A 25,994-nucleotide genomic window follows, 5' to 3' on the forward strand; every position below is an offset into this window, starting at 1 on the left:
GGTAGCGCAGTGGTTAGCAGTGGTGCCTCACAGCGCCGAGGTCCCAGGTTCAATCCTGGCTCTGGGTCATTGTCATGTGGAGTTTGCACATTCTCCCCGTGTTTGCGTGGGTTTCACCCCCACAATTGAAAGATGTGCAGGGTAGGTGGATTGGCCACGCTAAATTGCCCCTTAATTGGAAAAAATGAATTGGGTACTCTAAATTGAAAAAAAAAGAATTGTCAGCACGGATAGAGATAAATGTGTGTCCTGATAGACATTACAGAGACTTGTTTGAAAGGTGACCAAGGCTGGAATCTAAATGTTGAAGGGTATTTGACATATTGGAATGCATGAAGCTCGGAAAAGATAATGGGATTGCTCCTGTTCATTAGTTCAGTACTGAGAGATCAACTTAGCCTGAAGGTTCAGGGTGCGGAAGCAGCTTTGCTCGAGATAAGAAATAATAAGTTACAAGGTCTCTTGTGTGAGTAGTTAACGGGCCTCCTAACAGTAGTTACATTGTAGGTAGAGTATACAGGAAGTATTAAATAAGGCTTGTAATTAATGTACCACAATAATCATGGGTGACTTTAGGCATCAGTTAGGACGATGAGCCTGACGAATATTAATCATGAGGAAGTGACACCACAATGAGAAACTGACATCACACATCAGCAAGGTGACCGATATCCTTCAGAGACCAATCAGACATTGATCGTGCCCCATTTAACCAATCAGGGACTGATCATGGGCTGCTTGGGCCAATCAGAACCACAGGAAACTACCAGCCATGGTTAGAGGTAGGTACTAGAAAGGGTTAGTGAGCTACAATTCTCTGGAGCTCGGTGCACAACACAATATGAAGAAAGAGGATAGACTTCAGTCAACAGAACAAGAGACAGCTCCACAGTCACCTGGAAGCTGAGGGCTGGTGATCCAGAGTGAACGGACTGATCCACTGCCTTTGTTAATTATTGTGATTTTGTACTTATTACAATTAATTTAATAAATTCTGTGACAATATTCTTGTACCTGGAATGGTCTGTAACTAGTCAGGAGCTGCAGGTAACTTTCACAACACAGTCTGACATGTAATTGATTTGAGTGTTACAATTCAGATTGGTGCCAAACGCGGACCTTACAATAGGATCGAATTTCACATTCCATTTGGGTATCCTGCACTAACAGTGATGGCTTTTGTAAAGTCCTTTTTACAGGATATTAGAAGGGGAGGAGTTACAGACAGAAATTTCACACCAAATATCACATCAAGATGTGACAGAGTCACTCGATTCATGGGAGCTGAATATCATCGACCTTTGAATTTAGAATGAGAAATGTTTGTCTGTTCTGCTGAAAGAGATTCTTACACATCACTCAGTGTACAGACACTGAGTCAGGCTCATCCGAGTGAGGCATCACTAAAAAAATCCATTTTATATTTTGCTGCTCACCCAAAGATGGAAATTTCAGCACACATTTCTCCATCTTGTATTTTTTAATATTTTGTTTGCCCTTTAAATATCCTTGCCCTCTGGATGTTTCATTACAGAACTCCGCTCGAAGACATCAAAACTTGTATCCGGCCTTGCCTGTGTGCTCCAGTCGTCAATTCAACTTTGCAGCAGTTCAGTCCCAGCTTTGGAAACACCTTCATCTTTCTGTGAGGCCCCGGGCCCCATTGACTATGACAGGGTTCATACTGTCTCCCTGAGATTGTTGATGTAAAGTCACATCAGACCCACACTGCCCGATTTCCAATCCAATTTATTTAAAGGTCCCAGAAGTCTGACTCCAACCTTAAATGTTGTTCTGATCCTGTCAGTAACATTGTTTTGGAACTCACTAGTATCATCAACATGCATCATAAAGATGTCCGAGAGTTTCCTGCCTTGGAACCAATAAAGCACGGCAGCTTCTGCCTTCAGGTAGAGACAACCCGACTTGGACAAAACTGATCTAACTGAGAAGTGCCGTACACTTGAAACATTGTTCAAAACATAGACAAACTTATTGAACTTCCAAAGTCTTCCATACATCTGGCACCGTAGGAGGTTGCAGAAACACTGCCCTCTGGAGGTGATCCCCCAGCACAAATGCAGCTTTTATGTTTCTTGACTGAAAGTTCTGAGAAAATGTCACGAAAAGGGCCAAAGAAATTTCAAAATTACCTTTCCCGCTGTGGGTGAGTACACTCTGACCTCTTTCTCTCCTAAGACTTCTTCAAATTCCCGCGTCACTGACCTCACCTTGGGCCTTATAAGTTCCATCTGGTTGGACCTTTTCTGTGCAGATCCATCAATGTGATGATGCTGGCTGACCCCTATCTGGGACCTCTGAACACACGCCAAACTCTGTCCAGCTCCCTAACCCTTTATGTTTCACCTCCCGTTCGGCTTTATCCCCAGAGCCGTCAGTGGATCCTGTTCCTGACACCTGGTTGTTTTGGGACAAATGTCACTCGGAGTCCAGAGTTGGATAAAGTTCGGGAATCTTTATTACAAACATGCAGGGAATGCTTCAGCGAACCGAAGCATCTCAAGGAGTAGTTACAATAACACACGTTTATACACAGTACAGTTGCAGCTGTTCTGTCTGCAGGTTAGTGGGAAAGTACAGGACTTAAAAGAAACAACTCGAAAACAGCTCACTTATTGGCTATAGTGACTTCATCTCTCACAACACACATCTCGGAAAACAATAGCCAGACCAGTAATCCAGAGACCCAGGATAATGCAGATGGTGAAATTTAAATTAATTAAAAATCTGGAATTAAAAGTAATCGATGACCATGAAAGCATTGTCGATCGTTGTAAAAACCCATCTGGTTTCTTTTAGATCCACCTGTAGTGGGGGAATAACCCTATTTACTATCCAGGATAAAATCAATGTACTCCAGCCTTTGTGGATCATTCCAGTGGAAATGTGCTCTCCCCCAGGCTCAAAGAGCATCGGTCCACTGGAAGCAAAGTCGTGAGACCGGCCAATCCAGCAGAAAGAAACCCTCCGACCCTCCCACTTCACCAAGTGTCAGAATGAAGAAAGTTTGATCTGATTAAATTTATTCACGTGCACCGAGGTACAGTAAAACGTATTGTTCTGCGTACAATACAGACAGATCATTTTATACATGAAAACACATAGGACATATGATAAATACACAATATAAATATGTAGACATCGGGTGAAGCATACGGAGTGTAGTACTACTCAGTAGAGAAGATGTGTGGAGAGATCAGTTCAGTCCATAAGAGGGTCATTCAGCAGTCTGGTAACAGCGGGGAAGAAGCTGTTTAGAATCTGTTATTGCGAGTTCTCAGACTTTTGTATCTCCTGCCCAATGGAAGAGATTGGAAAAGAGAATAACCTCGGTGGGAGGGTCCTTGATTTTGCTGCCGGTTTCCCAAAGCAGCTGGAGGTGTGGACAGAGTCAATGGATGGGAGGCGGGTTCGTGTGAGGGACTGGGCTGTGTTCACAACTCTCTGTAGTTTCTTAGTCTTGGGCTGAGCAGTTGCCATACCAAGTGTCATGGGAGTGTCCCTTTAAGAAATGTTTTGTCTTATCACATGGCTTCAGTGATGTCATTGTGTGGGTGGAGCTGGGCTGTGGCTCTGGGTGTTGGTTTTACTTTCACTTTGGTTTGGGGCTGTTTTGTGGCTCTGAGTCTTTTGCTTTCGTTGTCACATTTTTGGCTGCTGTACTCAGAAAGAGGAGTATTTTGGCCTCTCTCTCGATCTTCATTTTAAAAGCTGTTTCCAGACTGCTTGATAACTTGAAAATAAATAATTGCTTCCTGGAAGGAATTCAAACCTACTCTTTTGGAGAGGAAACAAGAGCATCCATACCAGGTCTTGAGTGCTGTGTGCTGGGCCACACCTTTGAAAAGGAGGTACTGGTTTATCGGATCTTGTTAAATTGGAACAGTTAAAGGGGGGAATTGTTAAGGGTTATACATAGAGTACTGTAGCGTGTGTGGTTTCTATGTTTGTAGTTGATAAAAATGCTGACTGTGTGGGTTTATGAAATGTTAACTAAATTTGTAGAATAAAGCTTGTTTTGATTAAAAGTGCTTAAGGCCTCTGTTGAATAACACCTGAAAGGCAGCCCTTGTGCCCATCGGAACCAAAGTCAATGAACAATTGTCAGGTCAGGTGAACTCTATGATATACTTTGGAGTTTTCTGAACCCTGGCCCATAACACAAGCTGTGATGCAGCCAGATAAGATGTTTTCTATGGTGCTCCTGTAAAAATTGGTGCACCTGTAATAATTGGTAAAACTCAATGATAATCTTCATAATTGTCACAAGTAGGCTTACGTTAACGCTGCAATGAAGTTACTGTGAAAATCCCCTAGTCGCCACACTCTGGTGCCTGTTTGGGTTCACTGAGGGAGAATTCAGAATGTCCAAGTCACCTGACAAGCATGTCTTTCGGGACTTGTGGGAGGAAATCGGAGCACCCGGAGGAAACCCACGCAGACACGGGGAGAACATGCATACTCCACACAGACAATGACCCAAGCGGGAATCAAACCTGGGACGCTGGCGCTGTGAAGCAACAATGCTAACCACTGTGTTACCGTGCCTCCCATGTGGCAATCAGTGTGGACATGCTGAATTTCCTTAGTTTCCTGAGGAAGTATATGTTTCTTGGTCGTAGCGTCGATGTGGGTGGACCAGAACAGAATGCTGGTGATGTGCACACCTCGGAATTTGAAGCTGCGAACCATCTCCACCTCAGCCCCATTAATGCAGACAGGGATGTGTACGATATTTTGCTTCCTGAAGTCAATGACCAGCTCCTTAGTTTTGCTGACATTGAGGGAGAGATTGTTGTCATTACACCATGCCACTAGGTTCTCTATCTCCCTCCTGGACTCTGACTCATCGTTGTTTGATATCCGACCCATTACGTTGTGTCATCAGCAAACTTGTAGATGGAGCGGGAGCAGAATTTGCCACACAGTCGTGTGTATAACGAGCGTAGTAAGGGGCTAAGTACGCAGCCTTGTGGGGCCCCGGTATTGAGGACTATCGTGGAGATGTTCGTGATTCGAACCACTATAGTCGTGTCATCAGCAAACATGCGGATCGATTTGGAGCCAAATTTTGCCATGCAGTTGTGTGTGTGTATAGGCAGTGCAGCCTTGCGGGGTTCCTGAATTGAGAACTATCATGGAGGAGGTGTTGTTGTTTATCTTTACTGATTGTGGTCTGTGGGTCAGAAAGTCGAGGATCCAGTTGCAGAGGGAGGAGCCTAGTCCGAAGTTTTGGAGTTTTGATATGAGCTTGGCTGGGATTATGGTGTTGAAGGCGGAGCTGTAGTCAATGAATAGGAGTCTGACATAGGAGTCCTTGTTGTCGAGATGCTTCGGGGGCGAGTATAGGGTCAGGGAGATGGCTTATGTGGACCGGTTGTGGCGGTATGCAAATTGCAGTGGATCAAGGAATGCTGCGAGCATGGAGTTGATGTGTCCAACATCTCGAAGCAATTCATAATGATCAATGTCAAGGCCACCGTGTGATAGTCATTGAGGCACGTTGCCTGGTTCTTCTTTGGCACCGGTATGATGGTGGTCTTCTTGAAGCCAATGGGAACCTTGGAACGGAGGAGGGAGAGATTGAGGATGTCCGGAAACACACCTGCCAGTGGGTCAGCGCAGGATCTGGGTGCATGACCTGGCACAACCAACGACAGTCCCGGTCGTTAGTCTGCAACTCGAGATTAGTTTGGTATCGTCACTTGGGAGTCCCTGTTGGCTTTGCGGAGGTCATATATAGATTTCTTAAATAGGTCAGGGTTGCCTGCCTTGAACACCTTCAGTCGGGAGTGAATCTCCCAATGAAACCATGGATTCTGGTTGGGTAACGTACAGACTACCTTCTTTTGCACGCAATCTTCTACACATTTACTGAAGTCTGTGACGGTGCTGGCATACTCGTTTAGGTTGGCTGCTGAGTTAACATAGAACATATAGTGCAGAAGGAGGCCATTCGGCCCATCGGGTCTACATCGACCCACTTAAGCCCTCACTTCCACCCTATCCCTGTAACCCAATAACCCCTCCTAACCTTTTTTGGTCACGAAGGCAATTTATCATGGCCAATCCACCTAACCTGCAAGTCTTTGGACTGTGGGAGGAAACCGGAGCACCCGGAGGAACCCCACGCAGAAACAGGGAGAACGTGCAGACTCCGCACAGACAGCGACCCAGCAGGGAATCGAACCTGGGACCCTAGTGCTGTGAAGTCATAGTGCTATCCACTTGTGCTACCGTGCTGCCCTTGTTATTGAATATGGACCAGTCCACTGACTCCAAGCAGTCGCGTTGCATCGACCTTCTGTTGCATCAACCTTCTTAACCGGATTCTCCTGTTAAGTTTCTGCTTCTTGGACTTCCAATTGCGGCGATGCGGAGCTAAGCCGCACATATTCGGCAGCTCCCACTATAACGGACTTTTGGGCTCTCCGGAGGAGCCCCAATGGAATTTTATTTTGACTAAATCCTGTGTGGGAAGGTGAAGTAAGTAACCCCTTCCGTCGCATGGAGGGGATTAGCAGTGAACGACCAAAAAACAAGCTCTGGAGCAGCGGCAGAAACGAGGGGGGAAAATCAAGATGGCGGAGGTCGGAGATCGAGCAGCATGGGGGCCGGACCAGCAGGAGTTTCTCAGGCGCTGCATGGAGGAGCTTAAAAAGGAGGCGCTGGCGCCAATGCTGTTGGCGATCAAGGGACTGAAGGAGACCCAGAAGGCCCAGGCCGTAGAGCTCAGAGAGGTGAAGGACAAAACTAACGAGAACGAGGACGAGATCTTGGGCCTGGCGGTGAAGATGGAGGCGCACGAGGCGCTGCACAAGAGGTGGGCCGAGAGACTCGAGGTCCTGGAGAACAGGTCGAGGAGGAAGAATCTCCAGATTCTGTGTCTCCCCGAAGGAGTGGAGGGGGCTGATGCCGGGGCGTATGTGAGCACGATGCTCCATTCGCTGGTGGGTGCAGAGGCTTTTCCGAGCCCCCTGGAGCTAGAAGGGGCTCACCGGGTCCTGGCGAGGAGACCCAAGGCTGGCGAGCCGCCAAGGGCGATAGTGGCGAGGTTCCATCGCTTCGCAGACAGAGAGAGTGTCCTGAGATGGGCCAAGAAGGAGTGGAGCAGCAGATGGGAGAATGCGGTGATCCGAGTATACCAGGACTGGAGCGCGGAGGTGGCAAAGAGGACAGCTGGCTTCAACCGGGCCAAGGCGTTGCTGCATTAAAAAAAGGGTGAGATTCGGAATGCTGCAGCTAGGGCGACTGTGGGTCACTTATCAGGACCGACACCACTATTTTGAAACGCCAGAAGAGGCTTGGACCTTTATCCAAACGGAAAAATTGGACTCGAACTGAGGGACTGTGGATGTGGGGGAGATGTTGACTATACAGGGTTGTAAATATGGGTAAAGAATGTTTCACGGGTGGGACGATGGATAGGGATGGGGGAAGAGTTCTTGATGGGGGGACAATGAGGAATGTGGGTGTCGGTGCTGGAGGGAGGTGAGACTCGGGGATGGGGGAATTTGGATAAGGCCGCAACAGGAGCTGCGCCACAGGGGGCGGGGCTGGCTCAGGAAAGCGATGGCTTTTTCCCGCGTTAGGGAGGGGGGGGGGATGGAGGAGCGCAAGGAGGAGGACGGATTTCCACACGGGGGGGGGGTCAACGGGAAGGCGGGGGAAGCCGGGGTCAGCAGGAGGCAGTGGGCCGGTTAAGAGGGCCCGAGTGTTCACGCACTTAAAGGGACTGAAGGCAGACGTGGTCATGCTTCAGGAGACACATCTGAAGGTGGCAGATCAGGTCAGGTTAAGGAAGGGATGGGTAGGACAGGTGTTCCATTCGGGGCTGGATGCGAAGAATAGAGAGGTGGCAATACTGGTGGGGAAGTAGGTGTTGTTTGAGGTCAAGAACATAGTAGCGGACAATGGAGGCCGATATGTGATGGTGAGCGGTAGGTTGCAGGGGACGGGGGTGGTATTGGTAAATGTATACGCCCCGGATTGGGACGATGCTGGATTCATGAAACGGATGTTGGGCCGTATTCCGGACTTGGAGGTAGGAAGCTTGATAATGGGTGGGGATTTCAACACGGTGTTGGACCCAGCACTGGATCGCTCCAGATCTTGGACCGGAAAGAGGCCGGCTGCAGCCAAGGTGCTCAGGGGGTTTATAGATCAGATGGGGGGAGTAGATCCGTGGAGATTTGCCAGGCCTTTGGCCAGAGAATTTTCTTTTTTCTCCCATGTACACAAGGCCTACTCCCGGATAGATTTTTTTGTTCTGGGCAGGGCATTGATCCCGAAAGTGGAGGGAACGGAGTGTTCGACCATAGCCATTTCAGACCACGCCCCGCACTGGGTGGAACTGGAGCTGGGGGAGGAGAGGGACCAACGCCTGCTGTGGCGGTTGGATGTGGGACTGCTGGCAGACGAGGAAGTGTGCGGAAGGGTGCGGGGGTTCATCAAAAGGTATCTGGAGGCCAACGACAACGGGGAGGTGCAGGTGGGAGTAGTACGGGAGGCGCTGAAGGCGGTGGTCAGGGGAGAGTTAATCTCCATCAGGGCTCATAGGGAGAAGAGAGAGGGCAGGGAAAGGGAGAGGTTAGTGGGGGAGATCTTAAGAGTGGACAGGAGATATGCAGAGGCCCCTGATGAGGGACTACTCAGGGAGAGACGAAGTCTCCAGACGGAGTTCGACCTGTTGACCACAGGGAAGGCAGAGGCACAGTGGAGGAAAGCACAGGGGGCGATGTATGAGTATGGGGAGAAGGCGAGCCGGATGCTGGCACATCAGCTCCGTAAGATGGCAGCGAGGGAAATAGGTGGAGTCAAGGATGGAAAGGGAACTACGGTGCGGAGTGCGGTGAAAGTGAATGAGGCATTCAAGGCCTTCTACGAGGACCTGTATAGGTCCCAGCCCCCAGGGGGAAAAGAGGGGATGCGACGATTCTTGGACCAGCTGGGGTTCCCGAGGGTGGAGGAGCAGGAGGTGGCTGGTTTGGGGGCGCCAATTGGGATGGAGGAGCTGGTTAAAGGACTGGGGAACATTCAGGCAGGGAAGGCCCCGGGACCGGATGGGTTCCCGGTGGAGTTCTATAGGAAGTATGTAGACCTGTTAGCCCCGTTGCTGGTAAGGACCTTCAATGAGGCAAGGGAGGGGGGGACCCTGCCCCCGACAATGTCGGAGGCGACGATCTCTTTGATCCTGAAGCGGGATAAGGACCCACTGCAATGCGGGTCGTATAGGCCGATCTCGCTCCTCAACGGAGGTGCTAAGTTGCTAGCAAAAATGTTGGCTACGAGGATTGAGGACTGTGTCCCGGGGGTGATTCACGAGGACCAGACGGGATTTGTATAGGGCAGGCAGTTAAATACCAATGTGCGGAGGCTCCTAAATGTGATAATGATGCCATCGGTGGAGGGAGAGGCGGAGATAGTGGCAGCTATGGACGCGGAGAAGGCCTTTGACCGAGTAGAGTGGGAGTATCTCTGGGAAGTGCTGCGGAGGTTTGGGGCGGGGTGTTTATCAGTTGGGTTAAGCTCCTATGCAGAGCCCTGGTGGCGAGTGTGGTTACGAATCGGCGGAGGTCGGAGTATTTTCGGCTGTATCGAGGGATGAGGCAGGGGTGCCCCATGTCCCCCCTGTTGTTTGCATTAGCAATTGAACCTTTGGCCGTGGTATTAAGGGAGTCCAGGAAATGGAGGGGGGGGTGGTTCGAGGGGGAGAGGAGCATCGAGTGTCGCTGTACGCAGACAACCTGTTGCTGTATGTGGCGGACCCACTGGAGGGGATGGTCGAGGTCATGCAGATCCTAAGGGAGTTTGGGGACTTCTCGGGCTACAAGCTCAATGTAGGGAAGAGTGAGCTCTTTGTGGTGCATTCGGGGGATCAGGGAAGAGGGATAGACGACCTACCGTTGAGGAGGGCGGAAAGGAGTTTTCGATACTTGGGGATCCAGGTAGCTAGGAGACCCTGCACAAACTTAATTTGACGCGGCTGGTGGAGCAGATGGAGGAGGACTTTAAACGGTGGGACATGTTGCCACTCTCGCTAGAGGGCAGGGTACAGTCGATTAAAATGGTGGTCCTCCCGAGGTTTCTTTTTGTATTCCAATGCCTTCCAATTGTGATCACCAAGGCCTTTTTTAAGAGTGTAGGCAGGAGCATTATTGGTTTTGTGGGGACGAGTAAGACCCCGAGGGTAAGGAGGGGGTTCCTGGAGCGTAGTAGAGATAGAGTAGGGCTGGCGTGGCCGAATTTGGGTGGCTACTACTGGGCAGCCAACGTGGCGATGATCCATAAGTGGGTGATGGAGGGAGAGGGGGCGGCATGGAAGAGGCTGGAGATGGCGTCCTGCAAAGGAACGAGCCTGGGGGCGCCGGTGACGGCACCGCTGCCGCTCTCGCCGACAAGGTACACCACGAGTCCGGTGGTGGCGGCAACGCTAAAGATCAGGGGGCAGTGGAGATGGCACAGGGGTGCGATGGGAGCCTCGGTGTGGTCCCCGATCAGAGATAACCATCGGTTTGCCCCAAGAAGGATGGACGGGGGGTTTCAGAGCTGGCATCGGGCAGAGATTAGAAGAATGGGGGACCTGTTCATCGATGGGACGTTTGCGAGCTTATGGGCGCCGGAGAAGTTTGGACTACCCCCGGGAAACGCTTTCAGGTGCATGCAAGTGAGGGCGTTTGTGAGGCGGCAGGTGAGGGAATTCCCGCTGCTCCCGGCACAGGGGATTCAAGACAGGGTGATTTCGGGCGTATGGGTCAGAGAAGGCAAGGTGTCGGCGATATACCAGGAGATGAAAGAAGAGGGGGAGGCTTTGGTAGAGGAGCTGAAGGGTAAATGGGAAGAGGAGCTGGGGGAGGAGATTGAGGAGCGTCTGTGGGCTGAAGCCCTAAGTAGGGTTAATTCCTCTTCCTCGTGTGCCAGGCTTAGCCTAATACAATTTAAGGTTGTTCACAGAGCGCACATGATGGGGGCGAGGCTGAGTAGGTTCTTTGGGGTGGAGGACAGTTGTGGGGGGTGCTCAGGAAGCCCGGCGAATCATGTCCATATGTTTTGGTCGTGCCCGGCACTGGATGGGTTCTGGAGGGGAGTTGCGAGAACTATATCCAAGGTGGTGAAAGTCCAGGTCGAGCCAATTTGGGGGCTAGCATTATTTGGAGTAGCGGATGAGCCGGGAGTGCAGGAGGCGAAAGAGGCCGGCATTCTGGCCTTTGCGTCCCTGGTAGCCCAGCGGAGGATCTTGTTAGTGTGGAAAGATGCGAAGCCCCCAGTGTGGAAGCCTGGATAAATTACAAGGCAGGGTTTATCAAGTTGGAGAGGATAAAGCTTGCCTTGAGAGGGTCTGCGCAGGGGTTCTTCAGGCGGTGGCAACCGTTCCTAGACTATCTCGCGGAGCGTTAGATGGAGTTCGGTCAGCAGCAGCAACCCGGGGGGGGGGGATATCTTTCTTGCGGGGGGGGGGGGGGGGGGGGGGGGGGGGGGGAAAGAGGGGGGAAGGTTTTTTTTTTCTGGGGGGTATCTGAGCAAGAAAATACATAAAGGATCCGGAAAACTGATATGTACGGGAGGAATCCAATGTACAAGGTTCTGTATCATATTGACTTGCCATGTTTATGTCTTGCTATGCGAGCTTTCTTTTCTTTTTGTTACAGGGGGGGGTTTGTTTGTATGGTTGAAAATGTTGTTTATAAATTCTTAATAAATTTTTTTTTTTTAAAGTTTCTGCTTGTATGCCGGGAGAAGGAGCACCGTCTTGTGGTCCGATTGCAGTCAGGGGACGGATCATCAGGCGCCCTTGATGTTTGTGTAGCAGTGGTCAAGGATGTTGGGACAGGAGATGTGTTGGTAGAATTTTGGCAGTACACTCGAGGTTGGCCTGGTTGAAGTCTCCGGCCACGATGAACAGGGCCTCCGGGTATTCTGCTTCATTGTTATTTATAGCGGTTACAATTCATCAAGCGGCATCTTCACTTCTGCCTGGGGTGGGATGTAGACCGCCGTGATGATGGCAGAAGTGAACTCCGTGGAAGGTAGTATGGACGGCACTTCACAGTCGGGTATTCCAGGTCCGGGGAGCAGTAGTTCGCCAGGGTCACCACGTCCGAGCACCAGGAGTTGGCGAGGAGACAAACACTTTCACCCACTCCAGGTTCAGTCCTGGATGTGATTAACAGCAGGAATAACAGCAGAATCTAACCCGACATCACTTGTGAACCCTTTGGTGTCTCAGCATGTTGGACGACAGAGTGAATCCCTCCCCACAGTGAGAGCAGGTGAATGGCTTCTTTCCAGTGTGAACTCGCTGGTGTCTCCGCAATGTGGATGATGTTTGAAACCTCTTTGTGCAGAGAGAGCAGCTGAACGGTCTCTCCTCAGTGTGAATGCGCTGGTGGGACATCAGTAGCCAAGAGCTTTTGAAACCCCTCCTGCAGTCAGAGCATTTAAAGGGCCTGCTCTTGGTGTGAGTGACATTGTGGCTACGCAGGCCGGATAATTGAGTGAATCCCTTATCACACACAGAGCAGATGTACGGCCTCTCCCCCGTGTGAACTCGCTGGTGTCTCTGCAGGCTGGATAATTGAGTGAATCCCTTACCACACACAGTGCAGATGTACGGCCTCTCCCCGGTGTGAACTCGCTGGTGTGTCTGCAGGTGGTGTAACCGAGTGAATCCCATATCACACACAGTGCAGATGAATGGCCTCTCCCCGGTGTGAACTCTTTCGTGTCTCCGCAGTCTGCCAATGTTAGTGAATCCCTTTTCACACTGAGAGCAGGTGAAAGGTCTCTCTCCAGTGTGAACTCGTTCGTGTCTCCGCAGTCTGCCAATGTCAATGAATCCCTTTTCACACTGAGAGCAGGTGAAAGGCCTCTCTCCGGTGTGAACTCGCTGGTGTGTCTGCAGGTTGGATAACTGAGTGAATCCCTTCCCACAGTCAGAGCAGGTGAACGGTCTCTCCCCAGTGTGAACTCGTTCGTGTCTCCGTAGGCTGTAAAAGTCAGTGAATCCCTTTTCACAGTGAGAGCAGGTGAACGGCCTCTCTCCAGTGTGACTGTGTTGATGCCTTGCCAGCTCGTGTGGGGCTGTGAATCCCTTCCCACAATCCTCACATTTCCATGGTTTCTCCATGGTCCGGGTGATCTTGCGTCTCACCACGTTGGACGATCAGTTGAAGCCTCGTCCACACACAGAACACCTGTACAGTCTCTCCCTGCTGTGAATGGTGAAGTATTTTTTCAGGCTGTGTCACTGGTTAAAGCTCTTTGCACAGTCAGTGCTCTGTAACAGTCTCACACGGGTGTGTATGTGTGTCTCAGTGCTTTTCCAGACACACTGTTGTTTAAAATCTCGTGAAGCAGACAGAATAGACAAACATTTCTCCTTCTAGATTCTAAGGCCGATGATCCCAAGAATTGAGTGACTCAGTCAGTTCTTGACGTGATATTTAGTTTGAGATATCGGCCCAAACTCCTCTCGTTCGAACTGCCTGCAAACAAATTTGACAATAGTAATCATTGTCAGTACAGGATAGAAACTCAGAACAGACAATTCTAGTTTCTATCGAACATTCTTTCCTCTCTCTTTCAATGAAATGCTCCAAATTTCAATCCCACACACTCTCCCTCCATTCTCACTCTGCTGTATCTAATATTCACCCTCCCAATTCTCCTGAAGGTGCTGATTCAGGCTGATTGACAGATTCACGCTCACTGCTTCCTGTCCTGGACACAGAGACCTGAAAATATTCATGCAGGCTGCCACATAGATATATGTCGATATTACTGGATGGAAAACGTGTGTAATATACAGACACTTACTTTCTCTCCCAATTTTCCTGAAGGTGCTGATCAACAAATCTAAACTCACTAAAATCTGTACAAGAACATAAGAACTAGAAGCAGTTGTAGGCCATCTGGCCCCTCGAGCCTGCTCCACCATTCAATGAGATCATGACTGATCTTTTGTGGACTCAGCTCCACTTTCCGGCCCGAACACCATAACCCTTAATCCCTTTATTCTTCAAAAAACTATCTATCTTTATCTTAAAAACATTTAATGAAGGAGCCTCTACTGCTTCACTGGGCAAGGAATTCCATAGATTAACAACCCTTTGGGTGAAGAAGTTCCCCCTAAACTCAGTCCTAAATCTACTTCCCCTTATTTTGAGGGTATGCCCCCTAGTTCTGCTTTCACCCGCCAGTGGAAACAACCTGCCCGCATCTATCCTATCTATTCCCTTCATAATTTTATATGTTTCTATAAGATTCCCCCCTCATCCTTCTAAATTCCAACGAGTACAGTCCCAGTCTACTCAACCTCTCCTCGTAATCCAACCCCTTCAGCTTTGGGATTAACCTAGTGAATCTCCTCTGCACCCCCTCCAGTGCCAGTACGTTCTTTCTCAAGTAAGGAGACCAAGACTCAACACAATACTCCAGGTGTGGTCTCACTAACACCTTATACAATTGCAGCATACCCTCCCTAGTCTTAAACTCCATCCCTCTAGCAATGAAGGACAAAATTCCATTTGCCTTCTTAATCACCTGTTGCACCTGTAAACCAACTTTTTGCGGCTCATGCACTAGCACACCCAGGTCTCTCTGCATAGCAGCATGTTTTAATATTTTATCATTTAAATAATAATCCCTTTTGCTTTTATTCCTACCAAAATGGAATTCATTTCCTACATTTGTCAACATTGTATTCCATCTGCCAGACCCTAGCCCATTAATTTAGCCTATCCAAATCACTCTGCAGACTTCCAGTATCCTCTGCACTTTTTGCTTTACCACTTATCTTAGTGTCGTCTGCAAACTTGGACACATTGCCCTTGGTCCCCAACTCCAAATTATCTATGTAAATTGTGAACAGTTGTGGGCCCAACACTGATCCCTGAGGGACACCACTAGTTACTGATTTCCAACCAGAGAAACACCCATTAATCCCCACTCTTTGCTTTCTATTAATTAACCAATCCTCTATCCATGCTACTACTTTCCCCTTAATGCCATGCATCTTTATCTTATGCAGCAACCTTTTGTGTGGCACCTTGTCAAAGGCTTTCTGGAAATCCAGATATACCACATCCATTGGCTCCCCGTTATCTACCGCACTGGTAAAGTCCTCAAAAAATTCCACTAAATTAGTTAGGCACGACCTGCCCTTTATGAACCCATGCTGCGTCTGCCCAATGGGACAATTTCCATCCAGATGCCTCGCTATTTCTTCCTTGATGATAGATTCCAGCATCTTCCCTACTACCGAAGTTAAGCTCACTGGCCTATAATTACCCGCTTTCTGCCTACCTCCTTTTTTAAACAGTGGTGTCACGTTTGCGAATTTCCAATCCGCCAGGACCACCCCAGAGTCTTGTGAATTTTGGTAAATTATCACTAGTGCATTTGCAATTTCCCGAGCCATCTCTTTTAGCACTCTGGGATGCATTCCATCAGGGCCAGGAGACTGGTCTACCTTTAGCCCCATTAGCTTGCCCATCACTACCTCCTTGGTGATAACAATCCTCTCAAGGTCCTCACCTGTCATAGCCTCATTTCCATCAGTCACTGGCATGTTATTTGTGTGTTCCACTGTGAAGACTGAACCAAAAAACCTGTTCAGTTCCTCAGCCATTTCCTCATCTCCCATTATTAAATCTCGCTTCTCATCATCGAAAGGACCAATATTTACCTTAGCCACTCTTTTGATTTATATAAGAGTAGAGAATCTCCATATAAGTACATTTACTGATTAGAGATGGGGAAATTCTGAGGAAGAATTTTATTTAGTCATGGAGTGGTCATGACAGGGAACTCACTGCCCACAAGGGTTGTGGAAGTTATTGAGATGATTCATAATTTAAAATAAAATAGGATGGTCACTTGAAGAAAATAAACTTGCAGGGGAACAGGGATATCGAGGGGGAATGGGACTGACTGGATTGCTGTACAGAGAGTCAGCATTGACTTGAGTTCCCAAATGGATTCTGTCAGTGCTGTAATGACTGTATGACTGGAAATATATAATGTAGGTCCAGTACTATTTACAAAACTAGAAATAACAATACATGGATGTTATTACAGAACCATCAATAATATCTACAATACATACCATATAACAACACGAGACATATCTCTGTCCGATATTAAAGTTTTAAAAATTAATTTACGGGATATGGACAATGCTGGTCAGGCCAGCATTTATTGCCCATCCGCAGTTGCCCTTCCGAAGTAGTGGTGAGCTGCCTTCTTGAACTGCTGCAGTCCTGGAGGTGTAGGTACATCCCCGGTGCTGTTTTTTTTTTTTTTTATAATTGTTTTTTATAAATTTAAAGTACCCAATTCATTTTTTTTCCAAATAAGGGGCAATTTAGTGTGGCCAATCCACCTACCCTGCACATCTTTGGGTTGTGGGGGCGAAACCCACGCAAACACGGATTTGCGCAAGTGAAGGAGACACAGCCGAAGTGAGACATATCCAGAGTGGGAATTTGGAACTTGGTAATTTGGTGCAGTGAGGTAATTCGGTGCATAGTGGTAGAAGGTGCTTGTTCCCTATTGTTTTGTTCTCTCTTTCTTCTGGCCTGTAAATGTAAATCTGCAGGGAGTGAACCAGAGAGCATGGGAAGGTCAGTAAGAGATTTTTGTTCATTTTTACTTTTATTACCTTTTCAAATTGTGTGTTGGGGGGGGGGGGGAAACTGAAGTGACATCACAGAAAAACTGTGACCTGATTGGCTGGTTGGGAATCTACACGAAATTTATCAAATTAAGCATTGTTAACCTAATTAAACATAATTACTTAATTATAATTTAGAGGGGTATCTAAGCCAGAGATCGGAGAGTACTGTATTTAGCTTTCACATTTATAGTAGAAATCTAGTGCTAGGAAACATATAGTTAACAGTAACTTTATTCTTTAAAACTTTTAAATTTACTTTACTAATTAATTGACGCAATGTCAATTAGAGGGGTGCAGTGCTCTGACTGTGAGATGTGGCAGGTCCGGGAGGCTTCCAGCATCCCGGATGGCTTCATCTGCAGAAAATGCACCCAACTGGAGCTCTCACAGGCCGCATGGTTCGGTTGGAGCATCAGTTGGATGCACTTAGGAGCATGCAGGTGGCGGAAAGCGTCATAGATAGCAGTTATATAAATGTGGTCACACGCAAGGTGCAGGCAGAGAAATGGGTGACCACCAGAAAGGGCAGGCAGTGACTGCAGGAATCCCTTGTGGTTGTCCCCCTCTCGAACAGGTATACCCCTTTGGAATCTGTCGGGGGGGGATAGCCTATCAGGGGAAAACAGCAGCAGCCAGAGCAGTGGCACCACGGCTGGCTCTGATGCTCAGAAGGGAGTGTCAAAGCGCAGAAGAGCAATACTCATAGGGGACTCTATAGTCAGGGGCACAGATAGGTGCTTCTGTGGACGTGAAAGAGACTCCAGGATGGTATGTTGCCTCCCTGGTGCCAGGGTCCAGGATGTCTCCGAACGGGTAGCGGGCATCCTGAAGGGGGAAGGCAAACAGGCAGAGGTCGTTGTACATATTGGTACTAACGACATAGGCAGGAAGGGGCATGAGGTCCTGCAGCAGGAGTTCAGGGAGCTGGGCAAAAGTTAAAAGACAGGACCTCTAGGGTTGTAATCTCGGGATTACGCCGTGCGCCACGTGTCAGTGAAGCTAGAAATAGGAAGAGAGAGCAGCTAAACACGTGGCTAAACAGCTGGTGAAGGAGGGATGGTTTCCGTTATCTGGACCACTGGGAGTTCATCCGGGGTCGGTGTGACCTGTATAAGAAGGACGGGTTGCATCTAAACTGGAGAGGCATAAATATCCTGGCCACGAGGTTTGCCAGTGTCACACGGGAGGGTTTAAACTAGTATGGCAGGGGGGTGGACACGGGAGCAATAGGTCAGAAGGTGAGAGCATTGAGGGAGAACTAGGGAATAGGGCCAGTATGGCTCTGAGGCAGAGCAGACAGGGAGAAGTTGCTGAACACAGTGGTGGCCTGAAGTGCATATGTTTTAATGCAAGAAGTATTACGGGTAAGGCAGATGAACTTAGACTTGGATTAATACTTGGAACTATGATGTTGTTGCCATTACAGAGACCTGGTTGAGGGAAGGGCAGGATTGGCAGCTGAACATTCCAGGATTTAGATGTTTCAGGCGGGATAGAGGGGGATGTAAAAGGGGTGGCGGAGTTGCGCTGCTGGTGAGGGAGAATATCACAGCTGTATTACGGGAGGACATCTCAGAGGGCAGTGAGGCTATATGGGTAGAGATCAGGAATAAGAAGGGTACAGTCACAATGTTGGGGGTTTACTGCAGGCCTCCCAACAGCCAGTGGGAGATAGAGGAGCATAGAGGTAGACAGATTTTGGAAAAGAGTAAAAACAACAGGGTTGTTGTGATGGGAGACTTCAACTTCCCCAAAATTGACTGGGACTCACTTAGTTCCAGGGGCTTAGACGGGGCAGAGTTTGAAAGGAGCATCCAGGAGGGCTTCTTAAAAGAATATGTAGACAGTCCAACTAGGGAAGGGGCTGTACTGGACCTGGTATTGGGGAATGAGCCCGGCCAGGTGGTAGAAGTTTCAGTAGCGGAGCATTTTGGGAACAGCGACCACAATTCAGTAAGTTTTAAAGTGCTGGTGGACAAGGATAAGAGTGGTCCTAGGGTGAATGTGCTAAATTGGGGGAAGACTAATTATAACAATATTAAGCGGGAACTGAAGAACCTAGATTGGGGGCGGATGTTTGAGGGTAAATCAACATCTGACATGTGGGAGGCTTTCAAGTGTCAGTTGAAAGGAATTCAGGACCGGCATGTTCCTGTGAGGAAGAAGGATAAATACGGCAATTTTCAGGAACCTTGGATAACGAGAGATATTGTAGGCCTCGGCAAAAAGAAAAAGGAGGCATTTGTCAGGGCTAAAAGGCTGGGAACAGACGAAGCCTGCGTGGAATATAAGGAAAGTAGGATGGAACTTAAGCAAGGAGTCAGGAGGGCTAGAAGGGGTCACGAAAAGTCATTGGCAAATAAGGTTAAGGAAAATCCCAAGGCTTTTTACACGTACATAAAAAGCAAGAGGGTAGCCAGGGAAAGGGTTGGCCCACTGAAGGATAGGCAAGGGAATCTATGTGTGGTGCCAGAGGAAATGGGCGAGGTACTAAATGAATACTTTGCATCAGTATTCACCAAAGAGAAGGAATTGGTGGATGTTGAGTCTGGAGAAGGGTGTGTAGATAGCCTGGGTCACATTGAGATCCAAAAAGACGAGGTGTTGGGCATCTTGAAAAATATTAAGGTAGATAAGTCGCCAGGGCCTGGTGGGTTCAACCGCAGAATACAGAAGGAGGTTAGAGAGGAAATTGCTGAGGCCTTGACAGAAATGTTTGGATCCTCACTGTCTTCAGGTGATGTCCCGGAGGACTGGAGAATAGCCAATGTTGTTCCTTTGTTTAAGAAGGGTAGCATGGGTAATCCAGGGAACTACAGGCCGGTGAGCCTCATGTCAGTGGTAGGGAAATTACTGGAGACTTCTTCGAGACAGGATCTACTCCCGTTTGGAAGCAAATGGACGTATTAGTGAGAGGCAGCACGGTTTTGTGAAAGGGAGGTCGTGTCTCACTAACTTGATAGAGTTTTTCGAAGTGGTCACAAAGATGATTGTTGCAGGTAGGGCAGTGGATGTTGTCAATATGGACTTCAGTAAGGCCTTTGACAAGGTCCCTCATGGTAGACTAGTACAAAAGGTGAAGTCACACGGGATCAGGGGTGAGCTGGCAAGGTGGATACAGAACTGGCTAGGTCATAGAAGGCAGAGAGTAGCAATGGAAGGATGCTTTTCTAATTGGAGGGCTGTGACTAGTGGTGTTCCTCAGGGATCAGTGCTGGGACCTTTGCTGTTTGTAGTATATATATTTATAAATGATTTCGAGGAAAATGTAACTGGTCTGATTAGTAAGTTTGCAGATGACACAAAGGTTGGTGAATTTGCGGATAGCGATGAGGACTGTCAGAGGATACAGTAGGATTTAGATTGTTTGGAGACTTGGGTGGAGAGATGGCAGATGGAGTTTAATCCGGACAAATGTGAGGTAATGCATTTTGGAAGGTCTAATGCAGGTAGGGAATATACAGTGAATGGTAGAACCCTCAAGAGTATTGAAAGTCAGAGAGATTTAGGTGTACAGGTCCACAGGTCACTGAAAGGGGCAACACAGGTGGAGAAGGTAGTCAAGAAGGCATACGGCATACTTGCCTTCATTGGCTGGGGCATTGAGTATAAGAATTGGCAAGTCATGTTGCAGCTGTATAGAACCTTAGTTAGGCCACACTTGGAGTATAGCGTTCAATTCTGGTCGCCACACTACCAGAAGGATGTGGAGGCTTTAGAGAGGGTGCAGAAGAGGTTTACCAGAATGTTGCCTGTTATGGAGGGCATTAGCTACGAGGAGCGGTTGAATAAACTCGGTTTGTTCTCACTGGAACGACGGAGGTTGAGGGGCGACCTGATAGAGGTCTACAAAATTATGAGGGGCATAGACAGAGTGGATAGTCAGAGGCTTTTCCCCAGGGTAGAGGGGTCAATTACTAGGAGGCATAAGTTTAAGGTGTGAGGGGCAAGGTTTAGAGTAGATTAAAAAAGACTTACGAGGCAAGTTTTTTTACACAGAGGGTAGTGGGTGCCTGGGACTCGCTACTGGAGGAGGTGGTGGAAGCAGGGATGATAGTGACATATAAGGGGCATCTTGACAAATACATGAATAGGATGGGAATAGAGGGATACGGACCAAGGAAGTATAGAAGATTCTAGTTTAGTCGGGCAGCATGGTCGGCACTGGCTTGGAGGGCCGAAGGGCCTAGTCCTGTGCTGTACTTTTCTTTGTTCTTGTTCTTTGAGAGTGTGCAAACTACACACGGACAGTGACCCAGAGCCGGGATCGAACCTGGAACCTCGGCGCCGTGAGGCAGCAGCGCTAACCACTGCTCCACCATGCTGCCCTACATCCCCTGTGCTGTTAGGGAGGGAATTCCAGGATGTTGCCCCAGGGACAGTGAAGGAACGGCAATATATTCCTAAGTCAGGGTGGTGTGTAACTTGGAAACGAACCTCCAGGTGATGAGGTCCAGCTATCTGCTGCTCTTGTCCTTCTAGATGGTAGTGGTTGTAGGTTTGCAAGGTGCTGTCTGAGGAACCTTTATGAGTTACTGCAGTGTATCTTGTAGATGGTATACACAGCTGCTACTGTTTGTCGGTGGTGGACGGTTTGAATGTTTATGGAAGGCGACGCAATCAATCAGGCTGCTTTGTCCTGGATAGTGTCGAGCTTCTTGAGTGTTGTTGGAGCTGCACTCATCCAGCAAAGTGGAGCGTATTCCATTACACTCCTGACTTGTGCTTGTAGATGTCTGGTGGACAGGCTTTGGGGCATCAGGTGGTGTGTTAGTCGCCGTAGGATTCCCAGCCTTTGACCTGCCCTGGGAGCTACAGTATCAATGTGACTAGTCCAGTTCAGTTTCTGATCAATGGTAACCCCCAGGATGTTGGTTGTGGGGGATTCAGCAATGAAAATGCCACTCAATGTCAAGGGGTGGTGGTTAGATCCTCTCTTGTAGGAGATGGTCATTGCCTGGCACTTGTGTAGCACGAATGTACCTTGCCACTTATTAGGCCAAGCTTGGATATTGTCCAGGTCTTACTGAATTTGGACATAGACTGCTTAGACTGCTTCATTATCTGAGGAGTTGAGAATGGTGCTGAACATTGTTTGTCGATGACTGCACATCATCAGTTCTCACCTTATGATTGAAGGGAGGTCATTGATGAAGCAGCTGAAGATGGTTGGGCCGAGAAAACTGTCCTGAGCAACTCCTGCAGTGAAGTCCTGGAGCTGAGATGATTGACCTCCAATCACCACAACCATCTTCCTTTGTGCCAGGTATGACTTCAACCAGTGGAGAGTTATCCCCTGATTCCCATTGGCTCCAGTTTAGTCAGGGCTCCTTGATGCTATACTCGGTCAAATGCTGCCTTGATGTCAAGGGGAGTCACTCTCACCTCATTTCTAGCATTCAGCTCTTTCGTCCAAGTTTAAACCAAGGCTGTAATGAGGTCAGGAGCTGAATGACCCTGGCGGAACCCAAACTGAGCGTCCAGGAGCAGGTTATTGCAGAATAAGTGCCACTTAATAGTAACTTTGATGACTCCTTCCATCACTTTGCAGTAGACCCACAGAGAAGTAATTGGCTGAGTTGGATTTGCCCTGTTTACTGTCCCCTTAAATGTCAGTCATCTCCTGGGGAAATCAGCCCTTCAATTGTGAACATTAGGAAAGAGACCATCCTTTTAGTCAGACAAATAAATGTGTCAAGCTGAGAGAGCAAAGGATGTCAATGTCTTTGAGAGAGAGAGAGAGAGAGACCTGGGCCAAGCTTTCCAGAGTCTGCAACCTCCGCGGATTCACTTTTTTTTCTACAGTTGCTGCAAGTGACCAATTGAAGGTGAGAATGAGAAAAAAAATGGAAAGGGAGAGGAAAGAAAGTGTTTTACTCACAGATGTTGGAGACAGGAGTCTGTGTGCAGCTCAAACTCATTCAGGGTTGGAGGAACAACAGCTTTGCTCGGCAGAAACCTCCATGTCCAGCTTCCGCATTGAGACAATGGGAGAGCTCTGATTGGCGGAGAAACAGAGTACTTCCGGTCCTCCAATCTTCCATTCGGTACAAATCAGCGGGATTGAGCTCACACTGCACATGCGCAGATTTCCCACTCCCCGAGCATTGCGCAGTCCTGGGTTGGGGAGGGGCTTCCCGCTCTGGCCGGAGCTGTCAGCCGGTTGCCTGGAAACCGTCTCGACGATGTGCTTGGGGAGAGGGAACAGATGGTGGGGGGGGTCGGCACCCGGGGTGGTGGCCGCGCGCCGGGCTTGAGCACTCAAATGCAGTGACGCCACTGCGGAACGGATTTATTCCTATTGGCTGGTTTAGAGGACGAGCTCCTTTGTGATGTCATAATGTGGAGGTTCGACAATGAGTTTCAGACGAAAACTTCCTCCTCTGGGCAACATCTGGGAGCAAATCAATGTCTCCCCCTTTCATAAGTTATAAGATATAGGAGCAGAATTAGGCCATTTGGCCCATCGAGTCTGCACTGCCATTCTATCATGGCTGTGCTCATCCTGGCTTTAATTCCACCGTACTGCCAGTTCTCCATTAACATTCAACCCATTAAAAATCTGTCTTCTCTAAATCTGGATTTAGCCCTTTACATAAATTGTGTGACATTCATGGAAGTTTGCCAACTGGAGCGTTATTCTCAGTTAAATTCAGCCCTCAGCTCCGTCGCTGCCTGTCATTGACATGAGCAATAGAGAGAGAGAAAGGTGCCCGAGGCTCAAATGGGAAGTCAAACCTTGTGACTCGAAACCAACACCTCAACATTTGTCAGTCAAATCCATGTTATTTATACTGGGGTTTTTATTATTACATTTAGGCACTGGAGGCAAAGCATGGGGGCTTTAAAGGGTAGCTTTCACTTTCTAACTTTGTATTGTCTAACAGTATCAGCCGTGGCTCAGTGGGCAGTTTTCTCACCTCTGAGTCAGAAGGCTGTAGGTTCAAGTCCCAGTTCAGGGACTGGAGGACAAAAATTACATCCAACATTCCTCCTTGCAGCACTGAGGGAGTGATGCACTGTCAGAACAGCCTTCTTTCAAATAAGATGTTCAACTGAGGCCCTGTCTATCCCTATCAGATGGATGTTAGAGATCCCACAGCCACTATTTTGAAGAACGGCAGGGGAGTTACCCCAGTGTCCTGGTCAATATTTATCCCTCAATCAACATCACTAAAAACAGATCACCTGCTCATTATCACATTGCTGTGTGTGGGATCTTGCTGTGTGTAAATTGATTGCCACGATTCCTACATTATAAAAAGTGATGACACTTCAAAGTACTTAATTGGCTATGAAGCACTTTGGGACGCCCTGTGGTTGTGAAAGGTGCTATAGAAATGCAAGGTTTTTAATTGAAGATACTGATCTTGTTATCGAGAACATAATTAATTTCAGCCACCCCCAACTTACCATTTAATAAATTCACTTTAGTTTGGACAGCATTTAAATCAATTAAGACAAAGGCAGATTTTTCTGGATAGTAAATACAAAAATAAGTTTATGAAAAGAAAAAGGTTTACTGGACTTTAAGGCATTGACTTTTCCAACTTCATGTGGGGGATCAGTCTGTAGAAGCGTAACCCTCTCTGGCTCCGTTGACAGTAATTCTTGTGGAATTCAACCTTGGAAGTCTGGCTCCTTCTTTGACAGTAATTTCCTTGGAACTCGGCCTCGGGAGTCTTCAGTACTTGGCCAGCAAGGAAGGCGTTCGGAACCTCTACTTTTATCACCAAAGTGACCATTACCTCATAACATGACAATTGGTCAATTTGGTCACTAGATTAATTGAATTGGATCCCCAATTACTGACACCACCTTCTCTCATTAACTTAGGCAGAAATACAATAGAACTGTTTCATACTGTCCTTTTATCTGCTTCTATCGAATCCCTTATTTTACAACATCATATGATGAGGTTAATATGACCTTGAAGGTCTCTCTTGCCAGTACTTTTACCTTCATTACACATTACTTTTTAAAAAATTTATAAATTTAGACTACCCAACTATTTTTCTCCAATTAAGGGCAATTTTGCATGGCCAATCCACCTATCCTGCACGATCTTTTTGGACTGTGGGGGTGTGACCCACGCAGACACGGGGAGAATGTGTAAACTCCACATGGACAGTGACCCTGGGCCGGGATCTAACCAGTTCTCGGCACCGTGAGGCAGCAGTGCTAACCACTGCACCACCATGCAGCCCAAAACATTCTTTACATATACAGCAATTAAGCTTTTTAAGAAATGTAGAGTACCCAATTCATTTTTTTCCAACAAAGGGGCAATTTAGCATGGCCAATCCACCTACCCTGCACATCTTTGAGTTGTGGGGGCGAAACCCATGCGAACACGGGGAGAATGTGCAAACTCCACACGGACAGTGAACCAGAGCTGGGATCGAACCTGGGACCTTGGCATTGTGAGGCAGCAGTGCTAACTGCTGTGCTACTCTGCTGCCCTGCTTTTGCATTTTTACAGCAAATCAAAATCAGTCTTTTATGAGAACTGCTGATTCATTGTTGATTCATTCATGGTAACTCAATTAAGGATCAATCATCTGTTACTGATTGGTGGATAAATAAAACAGTAATCTTTGGTCACTCCAAGGTACACTGGTTCAAAAAGACAGTTTGTGAAAGACAATAGCTTTATTTCTTACTCATCTTGATTGGATTCAACAAATAGCCTTGTGGTTGAGCCAGACATTGGCACAATTTAATGTTGTCTTTCTTGTCAAAATTATTGAAGAATTTATTTATTTCAACAATTAATGCTCACTCAGCAGCGTCGAAGTATTCACGTTTATACAGTATTAATTTCTAAAATAAAGATCTCGTCACACGTTAGAGTTTAACATGGCTTCTGTAGAAACCAACTATTTTCTAATACACCTGATAGGTAAAAGGTAGCTATTTAACGTGAATATTAAGCCCCAGTTTTAAATACCCATTTTAAATTAAGGATTTCAACACTCATAACCTCAGGTCATCTCAAAACATATAGCTTCAACAGAACAAAGACACAAAACAGCACGACACAGCATAATTCCATTATAGATTAAAACAGTACTTTTACTGAGCTCCATTGTTCTAACAAATACATTTGTAAGACAGTGTGACATTAAAACACAAGCCGTACCAGATATCATTCCAAGGACAGGGCAGGCACTAGTGTCCACAATGTGCAAAATAACGAAGTCAGCAGAAGTCGGACACTAGTGTCCACAATGTGCAAAATAACGAAGTCAGCAGAAGTCGGACACTAGTGTCCACAATGTGCAAAATAGCGAGGGCA

General features: G+C 47.7%; 1 protein-coding gene across 1 annotated transcript; it reads right to left on the reverse strand.

Moving 5' to 3' along the window:
• Positions 1-11,534: 11,534 nt before the first annotated feature.
• Positions 11,535-22,658, reverse strand: LOC140422711 (uncharacterized). The gene is made up of 2 exons (XM_072507670.1): positions 22,578-22,658; positions 11,535-13,505 (listed from the first exon to the last, which is right to left on the reverse strand). Exon 2 carries the CDS (start codon positions 13,145-13,147, stop codon positions 12,221-12,223), a length of 927 nt encoding a protein of 308 aa, XP_072363771.1. The 5' UTR covers positions 13,148-13,505; positions 22,578-22,658; the 3' UTR covers positions 11,535-12,220.
• Between the last annotated feature and the right edge of the window lie 3,336 nt (positions 22,659-25,994).

The sequence above is a fragment of the Scyliorhinus torazame genome, chromosome 5, assembly GCF_047496885.1.
Source record: "Scyliorhinus torazame isolate Kashiwa2021f chromosome 5, sScyTor2.1, whole genome shotgun sequence".
NCBI lineage: Eukaryota > Metazoa > Chordata > Chondrichthyes > Carcharhiniformes > Scyliorhinidae > Scyliorhinus > Scyliorhinus torazame.

Coding starts and splice junctions, on each gene's coding strand:
- LOC140422711 (XM_072507670.1), bottom strand. CDS start 13,147: ATGGAGAAACCATGGAAATGTGAGGATTGTGGGAAGGGATTCACAGCC.